Source organism: Mustela lutreola, chromosome 4, assembly GCF_030435805.1.
Source record: "Mustela lutreola isolate mMusLut2 chromosome 4, mMusLut2.pri, whole genome shotgun sequence".
Taxonomy (NCBI): domain Eukaryota; kingdom Metazoa; phylum Chordata; class Mammalia; order Carnivora; family Mustelidae; genus Mustela; species Mustela lutreola.
The window spans coordinates 121,266,811-121,293,855 of record NC_081293.1 but is presented as its reverse complement, the minus strand read 5'-3'; the positions used below and the strand labels follow the sequence as shown (position 1 = coordinate 121,293,855).

Here is a 27,045-nt window from a genome sequence, read left to right as displayed (position 1 = left end):
GATGGGAACATTGCTGTCTCCCATGTCTTTTGCTCTCTTCTGTTTTGCTCATTGGCTTACCATATTTCCTAATGTGGGAAAACTTTGTTAAGCAAAAATTTCATCTCTTGGTATTTTCAAATTCTATATCCACTAACAGTGAAGATAGAGGATAGCAGATGACAACTTTTAAGTCAGACCTTTGAGCAGATCTGTATTTTGTCAAGATACCATTTACATAGTTAATTGTTTATGTGAAAGGCCTATATGTGCATATAGTGTGTAGGTATATGTACATACTGAAGATAGCATGTATGCTATCTGCATATAATTGAAGACCGTGAAAAAATGTCTTATATAAAAATTTCTTACTATGTATATAAGTTTCTTATATGTATATAATTTTACACATACATATGGGTGTGTGTGTGTGTGTATAAAAGAAATTTTTTCACTGTCTTCAAATATGAATTCAGATGGTTTTGGATGAACTTGAAGACCCCTTTCTAAATTCAGAATTCCACCGTCCCACACCTTGTGAGAACATTGAAGCCCACAGATACTGATAATTGATGATCTTTGTCACATAAGGTTGTGTATGACACAGAATGTTCAGTAGTTTTGCCATAAGCATTTTTCCTGTAGACATCTTTGCCACAAGCATTTTCATTGCAAACATTTTCACCTTATAACTAAATGGGCATAAGGCAATCTTGCTGTAAAATAAAATAAAATTAAAATTAAAAAATTGACAGATCAGTTTGACAATTTGGTTTCTCAAACTGGTTTGATAGTTTGATTTCTTTTCTCTATTGTGCATGCTGCATTTATGGATTGTATTCCCATTTCTGTATGGCAGAAATGTTAGCCCTCAAACTGGTGTATATACATTTCTTATAGAACTTTAGAATGTCTAGCACTGGACATGTACCAGTATGCAAGGAAAAAACAACTGTGGAGAATGCTTTCACAATACAAAAAAAAAAAAAAAAAAAAAATTCAAAGCTTAGTGACAGATTGGCATCCTAGTGTTTGGAGACTATTACCTGTCACAAGGTGAAGGAAGAGATCTTAGCACAAAAAGAAAAAAAAAAAGGCATGATGCCGAAGGATGAGACAAATGAACTAGCCAGAAAAATCACAGAAAAATATTAACAGTAAGACTGAAAGACTTTAAAGACCAGTGCTTAGGTATAACCCACAGAACAAAAGCAGTGAGTTTTGCAGCATTGCTCTGAATCTGCAATATACATTTTGAATGTATTCAAGTATTTTGTATCTCACAAGAAAAGTCTTTTAAAATCTTTGTAAATAAATGATGCTATTTAATTTTTTGTAATTTTTATCTTCTATAGCAAAATTGTCTTAAAGCCAACACTTATGCAGTCTGATGTTTGGAGTGAAATTGCTTGCCGCAAAGATGTTTACAGTGAAACTATCTAGAACCACGTATGACAGACCAGTCCCCTACTTGGAAAATTAATATTTGTTACATAACAACTTGATCAACTCAGATTTTCACCAGCCGCCTTATCTTTCAAATGGCCGGCATGTAAAAATCTGATAGGTTGAATAAAATAAAAACTTTCAAGACTCTTAAAAGTTCTGCATGTGATTAGAGCTTTATGTTAAAACCTATTCTTCAACAACAAAGTTCATTTGTGACTCTCAAAGTAGCAAAATTACCAAGTCATAACGAAAGTTGGATGAGCCTTAAAAGAAAAATCTGGAAACTGCTCTTTGAATTCTGCCTTTTCCCCCAAGCCTCTTGCTTGGCATCAGCGTTGCTGCTAAATGCTTCATTTACATTCATTTGTCATCCCGATGACATTAGAAATCACTCAGAGCAGCCCAGGTAGGTGTGCTGAGGTACGTCCATCCAGAGAGCTGATGAATGAGGCTGCAGATAAACAGCACAATTTAATGAGGCCAAAAGGTTAGAGAATTAGGACAAAATGTTTGGGTTCTTTCGAAATGCATTACTCTTGGGAATTAATCTACCTGATTATAGATAGGTACAGCTTTAAAACGGAGTCCGTGTTAATCTCCTCACACAGCTGTTCCATATTAAAATGCGTTCACTTTATAATCTTTACCTGCAGCAATGCTGTTCCTTAGGGTTCACCCATGTGTATGACACTTCCTTAAAAATGGTGCCAAAACTAAAATGAACTCTATCGTAAAGTCCAAACAAATGAGTAAAGGAAAGTGAAACCAGACACAGAGTTGAAAGATAACTCCCAGGCCCAGCGAAATTAAAAATACTTGATTTTCTGTAGAGTAGCAGAAAGATCAGTCAGCCATACACACTGAAGATCGTCTAGTCCGGTAGAAAACTGTCCTCGGATTCTTAGCTTAATTCTCAGAAGTAATCAAGAAATGCAAAAGCATCAAGAATTTATAAAACCAAAGTTTCAAAATAATGAGTAAATTGAATAAGAGGAGCAAATGACAGACTGATTTCAAAATAAAGAATGCATAGATAAAATTGTAAGAGGCTGACAAGAGATGCATTGTTACTTTTTAAAAATTATTTAGAAAGTGATTAGGGATGTCTTTCCTATTTTTCTGTCAGACCCATGGTAGAAAGAAGTAATCTATAGCCAACAAATATCTAAAGCAAGTTAAAAATGAAGTAATATGCCTATGTTTTATATAGTAACAGTGAACATAGTCAATTAATTTTTCAAAAGGTGGTAAGGAAAGTAATTTGTTGCCTTCTGTCTTGTCCCTGCCTGGCTCCTCCCAGGCAAGAATGAAACCTTTGGAAGCAATGTTTGAATATATGTGGCGTTCAGATTTGTAAAATATGTAATACCATTTAACAAATGCACTGCTCTAAAAAAGTTTGCTTTTAAGTATTTTGCCACGTTCAACAGTTACCAAAAGTTTTCCAGCTTTAGAACGGAAAATGTACCTGTGGGGCACCTGGGTGGCTCAGTGGGTTAAAGCCTCTGCCTTCCGCTCAGGTCATGATCTTGGGGTCCTGGAATTGAGCTCCACATCAGGCTCTCTGCTCATTGGGGAGCCTGCTTCCCTCACTCTCTCTCTGCCTGCCTCTATGCCTACTTGTGATCTCTATCAAGTAAATAAATAAAATCTTAAAAAAGGGAGAAAAAAAAAGAAAATGTACCTTTGTTCATAAAAATCAAGGATGATATTTATGCCAGAGTTACTATAGAGTTGAAAAGAGTAATTGCCAGTAACATTGGCTGCCAGTAGAGAGATTATCCATTTAACAGGCATGGGGTGTGTGTGTGTGCATGTGTGTGTATGTGTGTGTGTCTTCCTTTCTGACAGATTTATTTACATTTGTTTCTCTTAATATAAAACTAATGTTGACAGTTCATTCCCTGAACTAAGGAAAATATTATCAGATACATTCTCTTCAGGTTTCAGTCAGACTACTACCACACATTTTACAGAATCCTTAACTTAATATCTAAAGTCTAATGAAAAATGAAGTTAGGGATTATAAGAACTGCAAAGTACATAGAAGACAAACAGAAAAATATACAGTAGATGCACCTGAATTAATCTCTAGGTAGAATCCTGTCACCTAGAATCAGGATTGCCCTTTGTTTGGGTTCAATAGTTAGACCAGAAAAAGCCCGCTGCTCTGCATTCTCTGAGGCTGCTCGCTTCTCCAATGAAGAATTCTGCTTCCCACAAACCTCTGCAGACATCTTTGCTGCTCAGTCTTTGTGGGCACTCCCTTTCCCCCAGACTCCCAGCACTGTCTGTCCTCTTTCATTCTCCCAGATTCCCCTTTTCAGTTATTTTAATTATTTGTTCACTAGCCTTGAACTTCCCTCCATGAAGGAATTTGTTCTAGTAACACAAAACGACTTTAAAAAGAAAAGCAAAATGCAATGGTCAAGCCGGTTTGTATACACGGTCACAAAGAACCAAACATGTTTGTCACGTGTTACGTGTGGGTGCGTAACACAAAATACACTTGGGATTATGTCGGTGTGTTACGCTTACTGGTGACAGTTCTAGTGACTCACGCTTACGTTATGAGATGATGAGATGGGCTTGAAGCTCTATGAAGTGGGTGTTATGTCAATCTGTAAAGGGACCTTCGAATCCTTTGGGGCTAGGGCAGTGCTTGCTGCCCGTTGTTGCTAAATATTGACTGATGGGTTAGATGTATCGGTAAATACGCAGTAAAGAAGCTCCTGAGGGGGCCAACTACAAGAAATGCATAAATAAGAAAAATGTAATAGCTCTGTTCTTCTTTTAAAAGATAATCATTTAAAACAATATTTATTTCCTTCTGCTTGGAATATGGAGTAGAATTGATGTTCTATTCTTGTATACATCATCTTATGAGGAAGGAGGGTTTACATTTACGTAAGAAATGGTTGCATTGATGGCATCTTTCCGTTTACTCCAATCCGTCCAACACGTAGTTTTTCACAACTGCTCTCATTACTCGTGCCAGTGAAGTATTTGGCGTTACCCAAGAATATCTGAAATAAATCCATATATTGCTTCTTTTCTGACCTCCTGGCTGATGATGGTCTTGGCAGAGCTACAAATTGCTTGGAAATACAGTGTGCCCATAGCTTATTCCTCCTTAATCAGGAACTATAAACGTCTACAGATTATATGACACTGTGAGTTAATTATATATTAATTGGTATTGATAAGTTTTAAAAACTGACATAATTCCAAGGCATGTATCAATGTTGTTATCCACCCAAACCGTAGGACACCGGAGAGAAAGAGCCGCTCAGTTCTGTTTAATAAGATCACGTATGCAAAACCTATGTGACTACTGCATTTCGTTTTCCTTTATAAAGTGATTTGGTGTTATTTGCCTGTACAAATTCAATAGTCCTTGATTAAATTCTTGCCTTTGTCAGACCCTAGGAAATTTCATGTAAATGTATCTCATGGACACAATGGAATTTAGACTATATTGGCCCCTTTTCTATAGGTCATCGCTAAATGTAATAAAGCAAGCCAAATTTGTTCTTCTTAGAAAGGTGTCATTTCGAGTTATTTTGAGTTCTGTTTGAGGCATAGTAGGCTAGTGTCTCACTCATGGAAAATGTAACCCCGTAGAAATCTGATAATTTGACGGTAGAATTTGTAGTCCTCTTCCTCCTCATCCTCATTACCATGGTAAATAGTGATGGAACTTATAATTTTTCATGTAACATAAAAGCTTTATATGTATCATTTCATTTACAATGGGGATGATCATATGATAAAAATATTTTTATGACCACCACCACCACCACCACCACCATCATCATCATCCCCATTTTGGAATTAAGAAAACCAAAACTTGGGAAGTTAAATAGCTTGTTAAAAGTCATACAGCTACTAAGTGGCAGAGTCAAGAATTTAAATGATCTCCAGACCAGATTTTCTAAGCTCACGTGGAATGCGTCTAGCCTGTCATCTGTCTCTGTCTCCCGGGCAGCCTTGTGGGGCTGTGCCAATCATCATTTGCCCACCCAGGAGCCTTCATTGTAGTCAGACAGCAGGACTGTTCCACTAAGGGACATGCTTCTTGCAGCGTTAAGAGGTTAAGACAGATTAAACTAAGCCATCAAAACTTTGCAGACTGCAAATACCTTTCAGATCATTGGGCTTTATAAAGTAAACTTAGTGTGAAAGGTGAACGTGGACACTTTTATTTATTTCATAGTACTAGGAAACTAGGGATGTGGGTTATTCTAACGCTCCGGATTCTGTTACTCTTGTGAATTATGGTAACCACTGTAGAATTTTCTCCTAAAATATTCAATCCAATCTAGTATTTTTATAGGCTGAAGGCCAAAAATTTTAGTACACACAGTAAATTAATAAAACCCATTTTTGACATCATTTTTCTAACATGTTTCGATAGCTGAAGTTTTTATTTTAGGTTTATTGGCTTCTTTTCTTTATAGTCTCATTTCCATTATTCCTTGGAGATTTGCCTATTGTAAATTAAACTTGAACTCTGGGTAACTGATAATTGTTGAGGTGACAGTTTCCAGTAACTGGGTTCTGCTGGGAAACAAGAAATTCCTATGGCTTTTTAAAATAGGTTGACCCTGTGGCTTTGGAAAAATCTTAATTGAAGACAACTATTTTAGTCTTCAACAAACAGAACAAAACAAAACAGATTAGCAGAAGTCCAGAATTGTAGGATAAAGTTATAAAATGGTGGTATATTGTAAGAAACAAATAATCTATTTTAAATAACCAACTTTGCTGTAAATTAAAAGTTTCTACTAAAGACCCAATTTCTAGCATGATGAAAAATATTTTTAAGTCCGTCTAAAACTGTGTATGTCTCATATATGACCCTGAAGAGGCCATTTTTTAAAAACATGAGCTTAAATTAACTAAAAAATCCTCCAGATTAGTGAAGGAATATTTAACGCATTTTCTAGAAATATTTTATTTACAAAATTTCTGGCATTCATTTGTTATGTGAATCCTATATTGGGATTACAAATGCACTACTGCACATGAATAAAGAAATTTTCCCTCCACAAAAGTTGACTGCTTTGATGAAGGCATGGTTCAGAGTAAGTAATTTGCTTAATTGAGACTTTAGATGAAATATTTAGGGGCTCCTGGGTGGCTCGGAAGGTTAGGCATCTGCCTTTGGCTCAGGTTGTCCTGGGATGGAGCTCTGCATTGGGCTCCCTGCTCAGCGAGGAGTCTGCTTCTCCCCCTCCGTCTACCTGCTGCTCCCCTATTTGTGCACACCCGTTCTCTCTCTCTCTCTCTTTAAAATAAGTAAATATATTTTTAAAAAATTTAGCTTGTGTGACTACACATTAGGGATTTTGAGTTTTTTATGTGTCATTTTATTTTTTTTATATATCCTATTTTTTTACTAAAAATAAAAGAACTCTAAAAATATACATCCTTGAGAATGTAATTTACCTTAATTTTTGCATTGTGTCTCTTTCAAGGAATTGCTTTATTTTTTTCTCTTTTTCCCAAATTACAGCTAAACGAAAACAGTAACTTTAAAGAAGTAGAAAACATCAGAGGAATGAGGCTAGCAATCATCTCTATGGATTTGTCATTTGGAATTTCAGAGATAGTTCACTCGCTATTCCACAGGGTGGCAGTCATAGAGCACAGACTAGGAAGAATGAACTGATTAAAAATTCGGAACAGAAAGTTAGGAGTGTAAACATGACCTTGTAAATTTCACCAGTTTATTGTGAACATGCATTATAACATTGTATATTGCACATGTGCCTGAAATCAATGAAGTTAAAATTCTTAGTACATAATTAGGTAAAATATGTAAGGCGAGAAATGAAATGCAGCATGAGTGTGGTAGTCGGGATTGGAATAGTTTTTATGTTGGCTTTTTTACTGTTTCACAAAGAATTTATTTATTTATTTATTTTTTAAAAGATTTTATTTATTTATTTGACAGACAGAGATCACAAGTAGGCAGAGAGGGAGGCAGAGAGTGAGAGAGAGGAGGAAGCAGGCTCCCCGCGGAGCAGAGAGCCCGACGCGGGGCTCGATCCCAGGACCCTGGGATCATGACCTGAGCCGAAGGCAGAGGCTTTAACCCACTGAGCCACCCAGGCGCCCCTGCTTCACAAAGAATTTAAAAGCTAGGGTGCTCTGTATTAAACTTTTTCTCAACCAAGTATATATTAATAAATCAGAAAATTTGGGGCAGCCTATAAAATCATTAGAATGTACACAATGCGTGTGTTTGTGTGTGTGCGTGCATGTACACATGCACATGTGTGTATCTACCAAGAGAAATTTCAGAAGAATAGTGTCTAACAACATCTACACTAAGGCGAATAAAAATTAAGAGGTACAGATTATGAAATTATAATATGGGAATAATTCAGATAATCTTTTATTCACAGAGCTGAGGATCTGTGTGGCAAAGTAACACACAGGGAGAGGCACACACACACTGTTTGGTGTGCTTTAAAATGTTACACCTCTATACCCAGGTCTGATTCTGAATTCTTAATTTGGACAACTTCTAAGATCTTCATGTCTGCAAACCTCAGGGTTAGCCACAACTTTTGGAGTCAAACAAAGCAACGAGTATTTTTGTTGTTTGAGGGAAGTTTCTGTTTTGCTTTTTTACTAGTATGTATTTTGACTGAGTTGTGTTTATTTGGACTGTTTGATAACTAGCATCAGTCAAAATCACATGGTATGTGTTTAAGTGGAACCCCTATGTTAGTAGAAATGCTTGCCTCCCAGGGACATCGATAGAATAATTCATTTAGTCTTATTTATTTCTCTTGACTGAAAAGTCTTTTGTGGAAAAATATTTTACCAGAACACTGTTGTGGCAAGAGAGACACTAAGACAAACCAGTGCTTTAAATTGAAAATTTGAGGCACCCTTGCAAATCTTCACTGTGAAGGTTTCCCCCATGCTCTCTGGGGCATCTGGGTTTTTTCCCTGCCCTTAATTTGTGTGACAATTGTTTAAGGTATAGCAATGAAATTGAATTATCAGCTGGGTGACATACCTGTTTACAGAAATACTTCCGTTTAGGAGTAAGTTCAACTATGTCAGAGGCAACATTACCCTTGAAATATGAGCTGTATAGACAGCCCCCAAAATAAATTTTTAGAATTTAAGAAAATGAAATTGGTACATTTAAGGAATACGGGTTGAGGGTTAAGATAGGTGTCAGCGACTTCTGTTAATGTAGAATGGATCACTTGTCCTTCTGAGTTGAGATGATTCAAATTCAGATGTGTCCTGCAAATGACTGAGGCAAGCCAGAAGCCAGGACGAGTGAAGGGTGGCTCGCAGAAAACTTTACCAGTGAAACAGCACCATCTCCAGTGTACGTTTTGGGACAGGGATTGTTATGAAGTGATCTCTGTGTGGCCAAGACCAGTGGTGGAACAGAAAACAGATGTGAAATCTCTTTTGAGATTTGTGCTCTGCGGTCATGTGCAAAGATGAAACAGGCGAAACAATTAGAAAATGTCAGTTCAAACAGTCAATCGACATGAATTAGGGAAAAGCTGTTAACATAGTTCAAACCAGAATGTGAATTCATGGAAAAGTGATTTTCTGCATGTTTATCTTTAGAAAAGGCTAAAATGTTTAACTTAAAATGCTGCTTTACTTAGATTACTAAATTGGTAAAAATCAATATATCCTAAATAGTCATTTTGTTAAAAATTTGTTGACATTGAATTTATCCTCTATATTCTTAAATTATTATGAAATTATAATTAAATATAATGGCTTCTGATAAACATTTATGTTACTATAATTTAAAAACGATCTCAACTGAGTTTTTAAAAATATTTGCATATTTTATAGCACATTAGAAGCAGTTGCTATTTTTGTTGTCTTTCAAAATTCTAGGAGCTTAACCTGCGTATTTATATATGCGAGTCCTCTTTTATAGAAAGTAATAGGACACCATAATCATGTATGTACATACTAAATATTTTCATGGTGTGAAAGTAGTGAAACTATCACTAAGATAATTGCCTTAAACAACTAAAAGCATGATGACCTCCCTCCTACCTACTTCGTTATAGTCACATATTTATGAAATAGGAATTATTATTTCTACTGATTATTTTTTGCAGTGACTAGGTATGCAGATAATGTGTTTTAACCAGGTGAGACAGGCGAAGTCGGGTGGGCGTAAAAGATGCCATTTCTTTTGAATGCAACCTTGGGATCGGGACCAGGTACCAGGCACCCAAGTACTGTCTTAAACTGAGTGACTGACGTTCCTGTTGAGAGTAGGTTATGGGGTCTCTCTCTGGTGACTTCCTGAAAGATTGACTGCCTTGATTTTTCTTGTCACATTTATCAGCTGAAAAGCATGCTTTCATTTGTTTTTTGCCTTGGCTTTTTTGTGTTGCCATCAGTTAAATTGCATGCAGCCTAACGGATCCCTGTGTTCCAATTCACCAGGTGCGTGTGTTCACATTTTCAGTTGGTCAGCATAATTATGACAGAGGACCTATTCAGTGGATGGCCTGTGAAAATAAAGGTAACAGATCTGCTTTCTCGACCGCATTTTAATACTAAAACTAAATTGGTAGTTGTTGTTCTACGTATTCTCTTTTAAGATCCAGTTGTAGCTAATGTTTACGGGAATAGAGACAAGTGTAAGATGTTGAATGTCGTTTTTTTGGTTTTTCGGTTTTTTTAGATTATTTGGGAGAGAGAAAGAGCAGGGCAGTGGGGGGCGTGGGTGGTGAGTGGCAGAGGGAAGAGGGAGAGAGAGTCTTTTAAGCAGCCCCCACATTGCTGATGCAGTCTGGGTCTCAGGACCCGAGCCAAAGCCAAGAGTCAGACACTTAACTGACTGTGCCACCCAGGTGCGCCAAGATGTTAAATGTGTTTTCTGTGGAGAAAACCCACACACAGAACACTTGGAAATTATTACTATTACAGTATATGAAAATTCAGACATTTGATCATATGATATCTGATATCATATATTGGTATCATTCTATGCTTTATTTAAAGATACTTAATGCTATTCATCAAATAGAATCTTACCTGAAAAATTAGGAATGAAAGAATATCTGAATTACATAAAACTTACATGTAAGAAAGTATGACATCCAAGTTCCTTTTTTTCCTGAGTGGTTGAATTTTCTTTTAAATGTCTTACACATTCCTAGGTAATTCTCGTTTTGTGTAGTGAGCCCCTGTTCCCTATGTACACAGAAAAAACCTGAAAATGTTATTTGAAAAACTGATCACATAGCAATAAAGGGAACCTCAATTTATTACAAAAATCATATTTAGGCAAATATTCCATATAAATGTAATTGTCAGATTCCCATTATTATGTGTCTTTAAGAATTTCTCCAGCATAGAGTATTTTAAATAATGCCTGGTTCCCTACTGTGAAGTAGAAAAACCACATATATCTGATACAGTTTATAAGAAACATAGTGAAATTTCTCACAAAGCTTATGCATTTGTTAGGGATATACATTAATCCAACCTTTTCTACATTTATTGGTGGTATTGGTATGTTAGTGTTTGCTCAATTAGAAGTGAAAAAAAAAAAAAGCTCTTTTTTTTTTTTCTCCAAAGACCTAAAATAGTTTCGTGGCCATGAATGGTAATGTGATATTTAGATATATAAAAATATGTATGTGTATGTTTCAGGTTATTATTATGAAATTCCTTCCATTGGAGCAATAAGAATCAATACTCAGGTATGGTTATTAAAATTTTGTTTAAATTATGTTTTCAAAGAAAAAGATGTTTCTTTGCTGCTTTAAATATGCTCAATTGGAGAAAATAGGTGAAAGTGAAAAAATGATCCATAGTATTGTATTTGTAACAAAATGATGAGTGTCATGGTGATGTACTGATTGCTATTTCATTAAAGTTCCAAGTGTTTTCATATATTGAAAACTCAGGTAAAAAACTATGTATGCTGTTCTTCTAAGATGTTAAAAACATCACCGAAAATAAATAAAATGAAAATTTACTAACAGTCTTGTTTCATTTAACTTGAACTTGGTTCTATTTCAGATGACTTAAATTAGTTTCTTCAAGGTACAAGTCCCACAAAGAAAGTTAAGCAATACTTAATCTGGACAAACTATATGGATTCTAACCAGAATTCAGATAACTTCTCAAATAACCACTGTAGATCTATTTACCTGTTTAAAATAAACTTTCAACAAGGAGATGATGTTTTTCTATAACCATTTATTTTATTTTATTTTTAATTATTAAATTTTTTTTCAAATTTTTATTTAAATCCTAGTTAGTTAACATAAAGCGTAATACTGGTTTCAGGAGTAGAATGTAGTGATTCATCATTTACATGTAACACTCTGTTCTCATCCCAACAAGTGCCCTCCTTATCCCCATCACACATTTAACCATTCAGTTTAAAATATGCCTGTTAAATAACCTTGTAGAGTGAAGCAAATTAATTTAAATGTATATTATTTTCAAGCATTCATAAATAACAATTTAAAATCATTACTCAACTTTAAACGTAACTGAGGATCCACAAAATAGACTAAGTCAAAATTGAACATAAATAACATGGCATCTGTGGAACTGAATACCGACTGTGTTTTATGTTGAAATGAAACAGCAGCTGCACTTGAGTCTGATGTCTTACTTGGCACAAGTATTTCATTTATTTTTTGATATGTTTAAATGTAGCTTTGAATTTCAGCCAAACAATCTGTGATATGAAAGCAAGTATGTGGCTGCTTTATTATTTCACATTTGCGTGATTCCATCCAGTAAATCACAGAGACTTAAAATAGTTTAGATTAACATAAAGCAATTCACAAGGAACGTATTTCACTTATCATTGGCTGTACCTCAGAAAAAGAATGTTTTGTGATTAGAAAAAAACTGGGGTAGATATATTGTATAAACAACATGAGCTAAATATTGTTGATTCAAAGTATGTAGAGATACCAGTTATGGTCTGTCCAAAATAGGAATTAAATGGTTACATATTTACTCTCTTTGAGTCCATATTTATTTCTACCTCTAGGTAATTTTCTTCTGTAGAGTTATTTTGATTTTGTTTTTAGCATAGCATTTCTGGTTTTCAACCTCTTAACCTTTTCTTTCTTTTTTCCTTTTTTTTTTCTTAATAGGAATATTTGGATGTTCTGGGTAGACCAATGGTGTTAGCAGGAGATAAGGCTAAGCAAGTCCAATGGACAAATGTATACCTGGATGCACTGGTAAGACACTGGCTGTTCAGCCACAGACCATCCTAACAAAAGCATGTAGCCATTTCTGTTGCCTTCTAGGTGACGTTTATCGTTTCCAAAAGTTCTTCTATTGCAACCTTTTTTTGCTAGAATTTAGGTAATACACATAAAAACAGACTTGTCTAATCACAAATGTAAAGTGTTACTTTATTTTTTAGGTGATCTGTTATGAATGTGGGATTTTGAACCTCCAATCTTTTTTTTTTTTTTTTAAGATTTTTTATTTATTTGACAGATCACAAGTAGGCAGAGAGGCAGGCGGGGGGTGGGGGAAGCAGGCTCCCTGCTGAGTGGAGAGCCCGATGCGGGGCTCGATCCCAGGACCCTGAGATCATGACCTGAGCTGAAGGCAGAGGCTTTAATCCACTGAGCTACCCAGGTGCCCCTCAAACCTCAAATCTTGAATTTGTGGCCCTTTCAATAACATTTTGAATTTTTATGTTGAAAAAAAAAAATGTATTGGGATGCCTGTGTGGCACAGTCGTTAAGCGTCTGCCTTCAGTTCAGGTCATGATCCCAGGGTCCTAGGATCAAGTCCCGAATCAGGCTCTCTGCTCAGCGGAAAGCCTGTTTCTCCCTCTCCCACTCCCCCTGCTTGTGTTCCCTTTCTCACTATCTCTCTCTATATATAAAATAAATGAATAAAATCTTAAAAAAAAAATAGTATGCTAAAGTCATGTGAATGTATACCTGCTACTGCAGACTTTGAATAAAAATTGGAGGAAAGGTTTTTAAAGTAGACTTCAGCTAACAGATGCATGTACAGCCTCCACAACTCAAGCTAGACCCAACAAACCTCAGAATTAAATAGGCAAAGAATCTTAGCCTACTCTCAAGTCATCACAAACCTAATAACCTCTTTGTATATAATCTCTGCTTTCAAATTCAACCCCAGATTTTTATGGAAATAAGCCATTGAAATGATCAAACGTGGTATGATATAACAAAAACGTTTAGTTTTCCATTGTATAATGGAAGTTTTAATATAAGTATGCTATGGTATTTCAAAGCAGTGGTTCTCAGTTGGGGGTAATTTTGCCATGCAAATTTTGTCATTTGCATGTACCTATGGCTGTCTTCTCTTATTGTGACTAGGATAGGGAGGGCTTGGCTCTGGCATCTCATCGGTAGAGGCCAGGGATTATGTGCTTATAGTAAACATTGTCCAATACCAGGATGGTCCCCTCACTCCATGCATGTGCATATAACAAAGAATCGTTCAGCTCAAAATAGCATTAGAGCTTAAGTTCAGAAAACTTGTTTAATGTAAGTTTTACTTTTCCTAGTGTTAAAGTTATAAATAGTAAACATCGTACTTAAGATTTATTCATATGCTTAACCTTGATGAGAGGACTTTATTGATGATTTGATTAATGTAATATATCAGGGAGAACCAAAATACTCAGCCCTGAAAAGTAAATGCTGATTCAATAACCCTTTCTCCTACTTGGAGTACAATTATATGCTGATACTACTTCTCTGAAGGCAGTGATGACCCCAAAGGGCAAAATGCAATCCATTTAGAATTACTTATCATTTGGTTCTTGTAAAATAAACATATACAGGAAGTTGGAAGAAAAATAGGCGCTATTAGCAGCAGCTTTGCATGCTAAGAAAGATAAAGTGAAGCTTGCTTACCTCAAGTCCTAGCTAAAATTACTATCCAGTGTTCCAGTGTTCCTTCTTGACATCACATATTTATTTAAGGTCACATGGTCATCTAGGCTATGGTCAAAATGTTTCATTTTTCCGAATCCATCACAGGACAGGGTATGATAGGAGGAGTCAATAATTATGCCCTGTAGGATTTCCTATGACCAGAAGTTCATTAACCAACAGTCTGTATTGTTGGTAAGCTTCTTACTGATAGCGCAAATGACGTTAGGGAGAGATTTTGGTTCTAAATGTGCTGTTCAATAAGCTGAAACTAAATGTAAAACAAGAAAAAAAAAATAACAGTCACAGGAATTGACCAGCCAGTGGACACATAGAGCATTCTTTTACTAACTTGAGAATGAAAATTGAGTGTCTTTTATTTCTAATTACATGTCTATAATCTCTGCATGTTGAAGATTCACAGTATATGCTGCTCGGTGCATGCCGGTTACATTAGAAAAAAAAAAAAGTAAATATTCCAAGACCTATACCAAGGCAAAAATGTAATAATATAATGAGAACAATGAGAAGAACTCTGGCATTTCAGAAGAAAAAAAGCTGTGTATTTGGGGATGGTGTAGGGTGAGCTTAAACAGTTGGTGATAGTTTAGCTGAACTTTCGAGTTCAGGTGAGGTTTCTACAGTTGGCAGGGAGCAGTGATACCACACAAAAAGGGTGCGGTATGATCGGGCAGGTGCTGGGTATGCTGGAAAAATGCTACCTCGGTCACTTGGAGGTAAGAAAAGAAACAAGACTGGGAGAGTATTGTGGACGGTTCGTTTTATTGGGGAGATAAAATGAGGTTCTTTGGACAAAAAGAAAGGTGGAAAGAGTTAGAATCAAGAAAATAAAAATATCACATAAATTCCTGGAGAGCAGAAATCTTATTTCTCTTTTTTGTCCTCTAGAGACTGGCACAGTGTCTAGGAATAGAGTACAATTTTTTTGTCCTCTTAGTAAATGAGAGACAAAATAGAAATTGGCACCCATGAGTTCATCAGTGATGTTGTCTCCTTTGTTAGAAGTCTAGTATCTTATTTTAGGGCAGATATTACCATATTTAGAAGCAAATTACCATCCTCTGTATAAATGCAAATGTGACTGCTGATTGTCTCCATATATACTTTATCGTATATCATTCTAGCATTTTAAAAGCTGTGCATATACGTTGTAACTCAAATAATAATTTCTCTAAAAGGAGTATTTACAGAATAATGTTTTGGAAACAAGTTGTATGAATTATCTATAATCTGACTTTATTGAGGTGAAAAATTTCATTGTGATGTGAATTTGTATATTTAACTAAGGCTGTTTTCATTGTTGAATATTCTGGCTTACAACTCAATTGAGAGCCACCGTGTGTATCATCGTGCACCAATTATGTGTAGCTGTTTTCTTAATTGTGTTTGTCCCAAACAATTTGGTATCTTGTTCTACTAAAAGCCTCTGTGTGATTGTCCTTCATTAATTCGGTTCCCATTGTTTTTGGGCTTCCCACATGATTATGAACTATTGCCCAAGACATTTTCTCCACGAAGCTGTGCTGTTTCTGGAATTAGAACAAGGGTCATGAGATGTGGATCTGGGGTTGTTATTCACAAGAAGATCTTTAACATTTTCTCAGCCTAGCAAATTTGAAATTTTAAGCAGTAATTTTTAAATCATTTTAAAGCGTGGCTCTTTTGAAAATATAGTTTTGACATGAAATGATGGCAAAACTATATGTAATTGCTATAGATAGCAGTAATGAAAGAAAAAAACTCTGACCTGAAAATCGGTTAATTTCCACTACTCTCTTTGGATTCATTTAATATCTGAAATTATGTACATTCTGATTAACACTAGGTCATTATTTTTGCTCATGTTTATTTTGCTTCATGACCAGACTGTTGGATTTGATGCTTACAGTTAGCTACATTATTTTACTTTGTCCAAAAGTACTATTCGTTTTGGAGGGTATTTAGAAGCATTATTTCATCTTTAGGACAGCGTAGTATTTACCTAGACTGTTGCAGAAACGCAGTATTGCACTGTTTATCCTGCTGTACATCTGTGATGTAGCATGAAGCCTTTGGCTTAGGGCATGAAAAAATTAAGAATGAAGCTAGCAAAAGGAAAGCAAATAAATCCTATGAAACAGTATTTTATTATCACCCTGTTTATGGAATCCCATGATGTCAGGTAAACTGTCACTGAATAGAAGGGTGGAAGGGCAGGGTGACTGAAATATTTAGTGTCCTTTGATTTTTTTTTTTAAGTTATTTGCAATGCTCTTGGGCTATTACTTTAGATGTTGCATGCTCCAATAGCTACCTAATCGATTCTGATTATTTCCCAGACTTTTTCATTGACTTTTTTAAGAAAATAAAAATAGAAGTTTTTAAAAAAGCTTTCAAAATCCTTTAATAATTCTTTGTGTCTCTTTATAATGTAACCATAAAATCCGGAGTCAGATACCAGAGACTAATGCAGAATGACAAAGTCTAAATTGGAATTCTAATTTGCCTTTTCTTTCTGAATCTATTTTTAGGAACTAGGACTTGTCATTACTGGAACTCTTCCGGTCTTCAACATAACAGGCCAAGTTGAAAATAAGACAAACTTAAAGGTTAAAAGTTAATTGATAAAATTAATAATAATAAATGATAAACAGTGACGTTGAAGCTGAGTGTGGATAAGATATTTCTATAAGGAAATACATACAAAGTAGCTGTCTTGTGAGACCAGAAGTAAGAGGGAACAGCTGCCTATGTGATAACCACCTGGGAAAAAGGAAATGCAGGTCAAGTTCTCTGTTTCCCCAGAGCCAGGATTCAACTTAACTCTATTTAAGTATGAACTGATGAGAGCACAAGTTCAGACTCTGGGAGTAATTACATGATAAATGGGCAATACTATGGTATCCCCCCCTCTTTTTTTTTAATGTGTCTGAGATATCCTTGTAGCTCAGAATTAAAAATCCCAAGAACAAAAACCATGGTGATGTTTGTAGCCAATGTATAGAGGTATATTTATTGAATCATTCCTCCTCCAACTCCCATTCAACTAGTATTTTTTAATCATCACATAAGTGTCTGATTTAAAATGGATAATTCTCCATTTTTTTCTACTTTTTAAGAGTCAAGAAAAATACTCTATAAATTTCTTAACAGTGTTGATTTCTGGAACACTGGTAATATTAGTGCAATAAGATGCTACCAACTTAAGGTTCTGAAAAATCTATATCTTGTACTTGCTAAATTCCATTCCTTACTTTTTAAATACTCCTGATTTTGAAGTAGGGTTGCATTCCTGTTTCTTAGCTTGCATCACAGAGAATTTAGGATTGCAGGAAAAATTAAGATTTTTTTTAATACTAAATACTGATTTTATGGTTTGCTTGACATTCCAGATTAGAGGGAAATTTATTTCCAGTTTATGGCATAATGAAATCTTTGCACTTACTCTTCTTTGTTATTATAAATTTCAGTTGAACTCTTTCTCTTTTAATACTGTGGCCATCAAAAACACTAGTTATTCCTCTTTGGGAAACCATTATTATTAAATATCTGTGGGATCTAAATCACTTAATCCATAGAAGAGTAATTGTCTAACTCTCAGATGGACTGTGTAAGGAATTGCTTTAATTAGGAACTTTTGCTTAGAGTAGGATTGGTCCCTGGCAAAAGAATATGATTGTTGACAAAACTTCCTCCCTCTCTGTGTACCTATACAAAATTCATAGTGTTCTCATAATAACTGTTGAGTGGATTTTATAAATTTTTTTGTAACATTTTATTTTGTAATTTACGTAATTTTATTTAAAACAAAAATTCCTGATTCTAAATTTTAACACCAATTTTCATCTTTAACGTCCCTGGGAAGATTATGATAGCAGTTTGCCACCTAGCCCTGTTGACTTGGAACTAAAGTTTTGATGCCCATTGTTTCATATTTAGAAGTTACCGGCACTGAGAAACAGGGTCTTGAGGGTTTCTGCTGTTTTATTACAATGAGGTCACATACTTTTCAGGATAGGGACAGCTCCCCCCACCAAAAAAAAAAAATCATTGTTTTCTCATTTCATGTTTTCTAATATCTTCAGGCTGGACATTTTTGTGATTTTTTTAGTGACAGTTTACCAGTCATAAAGTATCTCTCATATACAACTACAACTGACTGTACAGAGTGATTAAAATAAATAATAGAGATAATGAGTACAAGCAGAGGCATCAAAGAAAAATTTCCTATCTTTTTCTATTTTAGCTGCACTTATCAAGATGTCATTTTTTAAAAGTTAAATGATAATCATAAAGTTGTGGGTGAGAATCATTGTAGATTGATACCAAAAAGTGTCTCACCCTTATTATGTTTTAGCTAGTATGGAATACAACTCGTCAAGCAAAGGATGAGTGTATGTAAAAACTGTGTATAAATATATGTGTTTTGAGTATAAAATACACTTTCTTTTTGCTGTTTCATTAATAGAACCAGCTGATTCTTGGTGTGATGGGAGTTGATGTGTCTTTGGAAGATATTAAACGACTAACACCACGTTTTACAGTAAGATAAAATTTACTTTTTGAGTATCTTTTTCATTTTAGAGCTTTGTGCTAATTTAGCTTGTCTATAAAGTGTTTAACATGTGCAGTTAACTTTGTGAAAGAGCTAATGTTAGAAAGCATCTTAAAACATAAAGATAGCATGTTATCTTTCCTCATGCTTTAAAATGTATTAAAGATTTTTTTTCTTTTAAAGAATGTGATTTCTGATTGTGATTCAGGCATCTTGAAAGTTTTGTTTGTTTGTTTGTTTTTTCCCCAGCTGTGCCCCAATGGCTATTATTTTGCAATCGATCCTAATGGTTATGTTTTATTACACCCAAATCTTCAGCCAAAGGTATGTATATAATGTGTTTATAGTGACTTATGAAATTCTGTAAAATTAATAGTTAGTATTAAAATAAGTAGTTAGTATTAAACTCACTACACAGGACTACATATAAAAGAACGTTATATCTATAACGTTAATGGATGACAAGACCACAGTTTATAGTATATGAAAGTGTGAAAGCAGGTCTCATTTTTCTCTTCCCAATTCAGCTATCCCATATTTCTATCGAATTTTTAACTAACCAGTATTCACACCTCAGAGACCGCCATTATCGCCCTGCCTGAGTTCACACATCCCACTTGGGATTGTCATTAAGGCGGGAAGGTAGTGAGGAGATTGCCCCAGATGGGTGTGAACCTGGTAAGTATAAGTAATACTCCTCTGTGCTCAGGCCACCTGTTCTGACACCCCTTTTTTCTGGTAATTATCTCAACTTTTCATCTCCCAGAGAGCTTTTCTTTTTACTTTGGACAGGCTTATAAAACTCTGAATGAAAATCAGTTAAGTAAAACTCCACGGGACAGGCTTCAGAAATGAGCCTGGTGGTGGGTATTAAGGAGGGCACGTATTGCATGGAGCACTGGGTGTGGTGCATAAACAATGAATGCTGGAACACTGTGAAAAAAAAATGGGAAGTGTTTATTCATCAGGGAGTTGTGCAGAAGGGATAAAATTACATAGATAAACCATTTTATCCTAATCTTTATGCCAAGATATAAAATATTTTCCTACATATCTCCTCCAACTTATTTCACTTTCCATTAGTGCTTCACAGGTGGGGTGAATATATATTTATCTAGAAGCAAAAAGTGGCACAACCTTCCTATATTACGTAGTTGTAATTTATAAGCATCTTCAAGATACTGTTTAACTTTGAAGATCATTCTGAAGATACTTTAACCCATGCTGGAGAGAAATACATTGGAATTTAGGTTTACTACCTTCTTTTCCTTAGCCATGGGAAATTAATGTTCGTGATATTTTAGGGCATACAGAAGTGGGTGCATAACACATACATTTAATATTGAGTCATTTAAATGTTCCAGTCAATGATAATTAAGAACCACTGAAATTGAAAACAAAACCATACTAAGTGATTACAATAAATGGTGTCAATTTTAATTCTACTTTGGAAGGTCCATATAAAATCCATCGTGATGTAAATATTAGCTAATCAAATGTAGCTCCTGATCACCCTGCATTATTTCTCAGTGGCTTTTTTAAAATTATAAATGTAGTATAGGCATTTTTCCCATTATAATGAATCTATCACAGCTCTTTATAAACATGTCTATTACATTCTTCTTAATGAAGTTATTTATGATTAGCTAAACAGTCTATGATTTTGTCACAGTTGAAAATTTCTTTCTAAATCATTCTTAAGATTTTTTTAAAAATTTGCAATATTATTCTTTGGTCTTTGTATATCCAGTATATTTTCAATTATATTTCCACAACTGAAGTGATTTAAAAGCAGTAACAATATTATGTGCTGAAGGGTGTGAAGGATCCCCATTTTTATGATGGTAGGTCTTAACCCCTTCCCCCAAAGGAACTTTATTATTTAGACAAAAAAATAAAAAAGAATAATGAGAATAATGCACATATGATATATAGATATAAATCTATCACTCAGAGGCAGTAATTTGAAAAACGTTTTCCCCTTCTATACACTCTACTAATAACCAGTATTTATGGAGACTTTTTTTTTTTTTTACTCTTTGATGTTAACATACATTTGGCTCAGATTTGGAATAATTTACTAAAACTCATAAAATTACAATGAGAATATAAATTCTATAGAAACTCCTATTATAGCCCAAGTGATTTTTCTTCAAGAGTATGTCAGCTTTTCATATTTTTATATAGGAAATTGTTATAAGCAAGTATGCAACAAAGATATTTAGAAAATGTTATTTTACAGAACCATTAAAGTATGTTTGAATAATCAATGAGTTCTTTTTTCTGAAATTCATGGTTGTGAATTAAAGATGCTTGTGAATTCTCATCATCAGATAAAACGTGGTGATTTCTATTTTGTGGGTGATGGTACATGCTATACAGGTAGATAAGAGAACCTCATAAAAGGACCATACAGTGTAAGATTTTAGAAATTGACAAGTACAAAGGACCCATATGGTAACAGCTAGTGTACTAACAAAATTATTCTCCATCTGTTCATCAGAAATATACCAGTAGAAATAAAGGAAGATAATGCTCTGTTTCTGTAGTAACCCTTATTATTTAACAAGGTCAAAGTTTAGTGTTATTATAAGTATTCTTTGCTGAGCGTCTTGTGTTTGCTTCCTGAAACTATAATCTTAAAATATTTCAGTATAATTTTGTAGTTTGTAGAAGGCAGTATGAGTATCCTTTAAAAAGACTTGGTAACAGGAAATAAAGTAGCTATAAAACTTTGTTTATCTAATTTTCTAAGGATTCACTACTTCTCAGAGCATACCGTGACCACATTTTAACATATACTGGATTATGTATACTGTTTTGTTTCCAAACGCATTTTCAATTTCTTCCATTTTGTCTCATGGAAATAACCAGATCAGGTATACTTACTAGATACCTAATTTTGGTCAATCCTAAGAAATATTTATTGGACAGGAAATTGGACATAATCTTTTATTTTTTAGAAGTCAGTATTTTAGAATTCAATATTTAAAATAAGTCTACAAAAATTATAAAAAATAGAATACATTTACAGTGTTAGGATTAAATTCTCCTTTAGTTCCATGGATAAAACATTTGGTAACACTTCAGAAAACAAGGCACAAATTTTAGGGGTTTAATATTAACACTTTTCAGTATCCTATAGTATTTATATTTGAACACATTTGAATCATGTAAATTCTAAAATTTGCTTTTTTTTTTCTTTTAATCAGCATAAAAGTTGTCTGGGACAAACTATCTTTCTCACTTCCCAAATATGTATTTCTTTGGAGGAAAAAAAATGGAAAATAAGGAGTCATTTTGCTAAACATTTTTTTTGAGTATTTCTATGAGCATAAATTTTTTTATTCACCACAAATATTTTTAAACTTTCATTTTATTTGTTGACTCATCATGAACTCTGTGGTACCTCTTTCTGATCAAGGAACTATCATAAAATTGACTGTAGGGTAGAAGCCTTACCTGTGTTGATACATAGCACGATGAATTACCATCTTTCTGTTGCTTCAGCCTATTGGTGTAGGTATACCAACAATTAATTTAAGAAAAAGGAGACCCAATGTTCAGGTAACTGTGAATGAAGTTAGCAGTGGCTTCAAATTTGCTAAATCAGAGTTGAGATTAAGCTTCTCTTCCTAAAAGCATATGATTAATGCTGCCTTTCCTGACCTCAAGCTTCCAGAGCATGAGTTGGAGATGAGCATCATTCCTCAATAAACTGGAGCAAAAATGTTATTAATGATGGCAGAGGGTATGCATTTGCTAACTCAAGATTGCTGGCAAATTGTGTAATTCATTAATCAGAGCAATCATAATGAGATGGCCTCTAAAAATAAATTTGTTATTAAATATTGTGACATTAGTGTCAAATCCATGTAATCCTAACAATTGTTTGTAAAATTAACTTCTAAGTGGAAATAAAAATGCAATTCTGATGGGGTAGTTTCTGTAAATCATAAAATTTAAGCCAAATTTCTTTGTATTTCTAAAGTGTATTTGGGGATTAGACGTTAGAAAAATTTCCCTTAAGCTAACTAACATGTCCAGAATTGCAAATAAAGGTGCATTTTTATTGCCTGACAAGCTCATGGCAAAATCTTTTCTCTTTTGTCAGCAAAATTTAAATGTTATTTTAGGTATGCATATTTCTATAGTTACACTAAAAATCATCAGAAAGGATACTTCTCCAGTTTAGTGCAGTAGAGTAAGGGAATTAGTACAGTAAAACAATTTCAGAATTCTAAAGGAAGCTCAGTGTGACTTAATGTTTTATATATAAGTCTGTCATTGCTTTAAAATAAAATTAATGATATAGTGAAGATGTGGTATGATAGTAAGAAGACATTATTAAACTGTGAACTAGTAAAACAGAATTTTACGTTAGTTGTACTTAACAGCTAATACTGTATCTTTGAGGAGTTCATTAAACCCCATCTTACTTTAATTTCTTAACCTGAAAAGCAGGAGGATTGAACTAAGAATAATTTGTTTCTTTTTATCCTACGTTGTATGTTCCCCCAGGAAATTAAATATACATGTTGATCTCCAGCTCCCTCTCCTGCAAATTCTGGTTTAATATGCCCAGGGATGGGACCCAGGTTAATGAATAGTGTTTCAAGTTTTCCAGGTTGTTCTCAAGTGCAGAGACCCTTCGGGTTTCTTGTAGCTCTAGAATTCTGTGCATTCTGATCATCATGTTGTTGTATCAGTCTTCATGTCTTTTATGATAACTGTAGAGGTTAAAATTCTATTTACGTCTTATCTTGATTTATTCAATTGTTTTATATTACTCTCCTTGCATGCTTCTTTTTGTGTATTCAATGATACTTTTTACATTCATGTACATTTTAGTGAATTTTCATTTTTATTGAACTTTCAAAAAAATTGCATGTAAATATTAGGATATAATTTGAAAATAAACAACCTGAAAAATGGTTTGTTTTATTTTCCTTTTCCTTCTAAGGAAAGCTGGAATGGCAAACTGGTGACCACACAAGATTTTTGAATTTGTAAAAATATTATTTGAAGTAGATAGTAATTTTCATAATACTATTAAGTATTTCCATTTAAAATTTGTGTAAAAGCATTCTGCCTGCTTTAGTTCTACAAATGATGTTGTTTTTATGTCAGCTGATGTTAAAATTTTGTACATGAGGAATATTGGATATTAAAATACCAAACAAATTAAAAGACAGAAGGGACTTGATTCCCTTCTTGGGAATCAAGACTTGCTTGGTGCTTTTTTTTTTACTAGAAGATTCTACTTCCGGGTTTTTCAATCATTGTGCCTGTGATTGGTCTTTTAAAAAATGGTCAGTTAGCTTGCCATTTAAAAAGTACAAGTTATGCATTGACATTTTGCTTTTATGATTTCATTCTCTTTTCTGTGTCTTTATATGTTGGATTGGGACATGATCTTCATATTGCCAATTCTTCCTGATAATGCCTCCTCCATGCATGCTGTTTGGGTCTGGTCATGCTATGCCTTATCCATTGCATGTAAGATAATATTCTCATTTATGTTTATACTTTATCATTTTGATTATCTTGACTTTGTTTTGCAGTGAGTGTGTTGAATTTTTAATGCTGTTACGGTGTTGTGTGAAGATGATTTATTTCAGGGGACTTTAAAGAAGCAATTCTGAATTAATATTGTCCACTTTAGAGTATCCTTTTGCTAGTGACTTCCTTGGTTTGGTATTTTAAGTAAAGGATTATAATTATTTTTGGTATTGATTTTTATTTTCTCCTTATGAAATATGCTACATGTCCAATGAATATTTCTTCTGAGGCAATATGTTGCTGTCCAAACAGTGGTCAGTATTATCACCCTATTAAACAATCTAATACTCATTTTAGTATTCTAGACCCTTCTGACTCCAGATATCAAGCTCATGAGCAGTGAATATTTTTTTTAATAAAAGTGCCAGACACAGTTGAGATTGTTTTTTCATTTGCCTTTAAGAATACCCATTCACCAAAACATGGGAATCATAAACTTTGATTATTTAAATAGAGTTATTCCTTGAAGGAAGGCATTTTTTTTCTCAATTATAAAATAAACACGTGCCATATATAATGTCATTCAGTGTTTGAAATAAGTGTTTAGTTTTAACACATTTTTAATTACTATTATTGTTTTAGGTAGTCCTCCTAAAACTGTTTAAAATAGTGATAATCTGGTTCATTTGGTGGTTTAAGAAAATTAAAAATTTAAAAAAAATAATGATAATCTGAACATGTTTTAGAAGAGCCCGTGATGCTGAAATCATTAAAATTCCAGTGACCTTGTGCTAATACAGAATAATTTGTATTTTTTACTTCTATCTCATTAAATACCATGTTGTGGTGGTATTTATTTTAGTAAATATTAAAAACCTAGTTTCTAAAATTAAGTAGTTGTAAAACTGTGGATGCCTGTTAGGACTGTATTATTGTAATAAACTTTGATATTTTTTTACGGCATGTTCTATAACTTAGCTTTGTTACAATAGCCTCAGTGTATTTTTGTTTATCAAATAATTGAATAAGTTCATTTTATGATTGAAAAAGTTTTTTAAGTGTCATCTGAGGTGAATTTGCAAGGCTAACAGTTTTATATGATATATTTATGTAAATAAAGAATCTGCCTTGTTCCCCAGTTAATTGTCCTTATTATTACACACCAGCAAGAAGAAGCAGTAGGAGATGCAAAGCAGGAGACCGTATTTAGTGAACCCAAGGGTTATTATTTTAGTTATATTTTAATTACAATAGCTTATCTTTATTCAAGTGCTTGGGACTTGACCACAAATTTTACCTTAGAAGGTTTATTTAATTTGACTTGCTAAAATATGTCACATTTCTGAGATTCCAATATATGAAGTAAACTTGGATTTTTTTAATGCTTCTTAAGAATATGCTAGGAAGAGTTAGTTTCACATAGCAAATTCAAACGTAGTTTTTAAAAGATTTTCCCTCATATTACTTCTTTTTATAGAATATGAAGTGTGAATTACTTTTATGTTGCCTGGTCTAACTGCCAAATATGTTATCCACATGGGTTTATTTTGCTCCTTTCCAATCCTAATTAAAGGAAAGAAAGTTGTGAGTAGACCTTCAACTGTCTGGTTCTCATAGAACTCGTAATTACAAATGTAGTATCTAACACAGCACTCAAAATGAAACTGTCTTTGGTTGGTGGCAAATTAAAATTTTCCTGCTACACCTAAAGCCCAAATCCCTAGCCTACTTATTGTTATTTTAAAATATATGTATAGGAGACCATATATGTTTATGTAGCTATTTAATATACCTTAGGTAAGTAACATCTATGGAATTATTTTCATATTTGAATATACATTAAATTATTTATATATAGCATCTTTTTACAATGTTGTATATGCTTAATTATTATTATTTTCTGTGTAGAACCCCAAATCTCAGGAGCCAGTAACTTTGGATTTCCTTGATGCAGAATTAGAGAATGACATTAAGGTGGAGGTGAGTGAACTCCTGAGTAGTACTCTCGGGCCCAATGCCGAGGCTCATCCGTCCCACAGTACCCGTTGAACAGCTTCACTGTGTTAGCTTCTCTCCTAGGTACTAGGTTCACAGTGATGAATGTTCTTTGTTTTTTAAAATATCTAGATCTTGGGCTCTCTCATCCAAACAGTCATATGGAAAGGAATCAATATTTTAATTTGGGTGTGACATTAGTTTGTTCCTTTCTCATTCCATACATAGAGATGTTTCAGTATTTCAGTACAAATGTAACTTGTAAATTTCAGTACACAAAGTAGAGATTGAGGACATTGCTGTAGAGTTGGAAGAAAAGTTGGAGGGCATCTAACCACCCAAAAAGCAACCTGAGGAGAATATCTGCCATGTTTGTCTTAGTACCCTTGACCCAGAAATTTCAATTTTATTCCAAAACCAAAATTGCATGTCATTTCCTCTGAGAGGATCTTCTATAATAGTGAGGATAAAAATTAAAAATAACGATATTTATTAAGTACATAATGTGGGTCGGTCAGTCATAGATTCTCAAGAGCCTTTGAAGTAAGTACTGTCATTATATGATCATTATTTGTCATACTGATGGTATGTTTTAAGTCCAGAAGGTTAAAAAGCCTGTATCTGGCTACTCAGCCAGGAAGTAGCAGG

General features: G+C 34.1%; 1 protein-coding gene across 7 annotated transcripts in view; it reads left to right on the top strand.

Annotated features, from left to right (window-relative positions):
* Positions 1-27,045, top strand: part of CACNA2D1 (calcium voltage-gated channel auxiliary subunit alpha2delta 1) — a 504,453-nt gene that overhangs the window by 423,847 nt on the left and 53,561 nt on the right. For 3 of the 7 annotated variants that reach the window (XM_059170970.1, XM_059170969.1, XM_059170975.1), the window contains exons 13-20: positions 9,886-9,964; positions 11,101-11,150; positions 12,570-12,659; positions 16,877-16,954; positions 18,814-18,888; positions 19,150-19,224; positions 22,411-22,467; positions 26,311-26,382. In XM_059170970.1, the coding sequence (XP_059026953.1) occupies positions 9,886-9,964; positions 11,101-11,150; positions 12,570-12,659; positions 16,877-16,954; positions 18,814-18,888; positions 19,150-19,224; positions 22,411-22,467; positions 26,311-26,382 (576 nt within the window). The remainder of the gene's footprint in view (positions 1-9,885; positions 9,965-11,100; positions 11,151-12,569; positions 12,660-16,876; positions 16,955-18,813; positions 18,889-19,149; positions 19,225-22,410; positions 22,468-26,310; positions 26,383-27,045) is intronic. The other 4 variants (XM_059170974.1, XM_059170972.1, XM_059170973.1 and 1 more) reach the window with 2 other exon arrangements.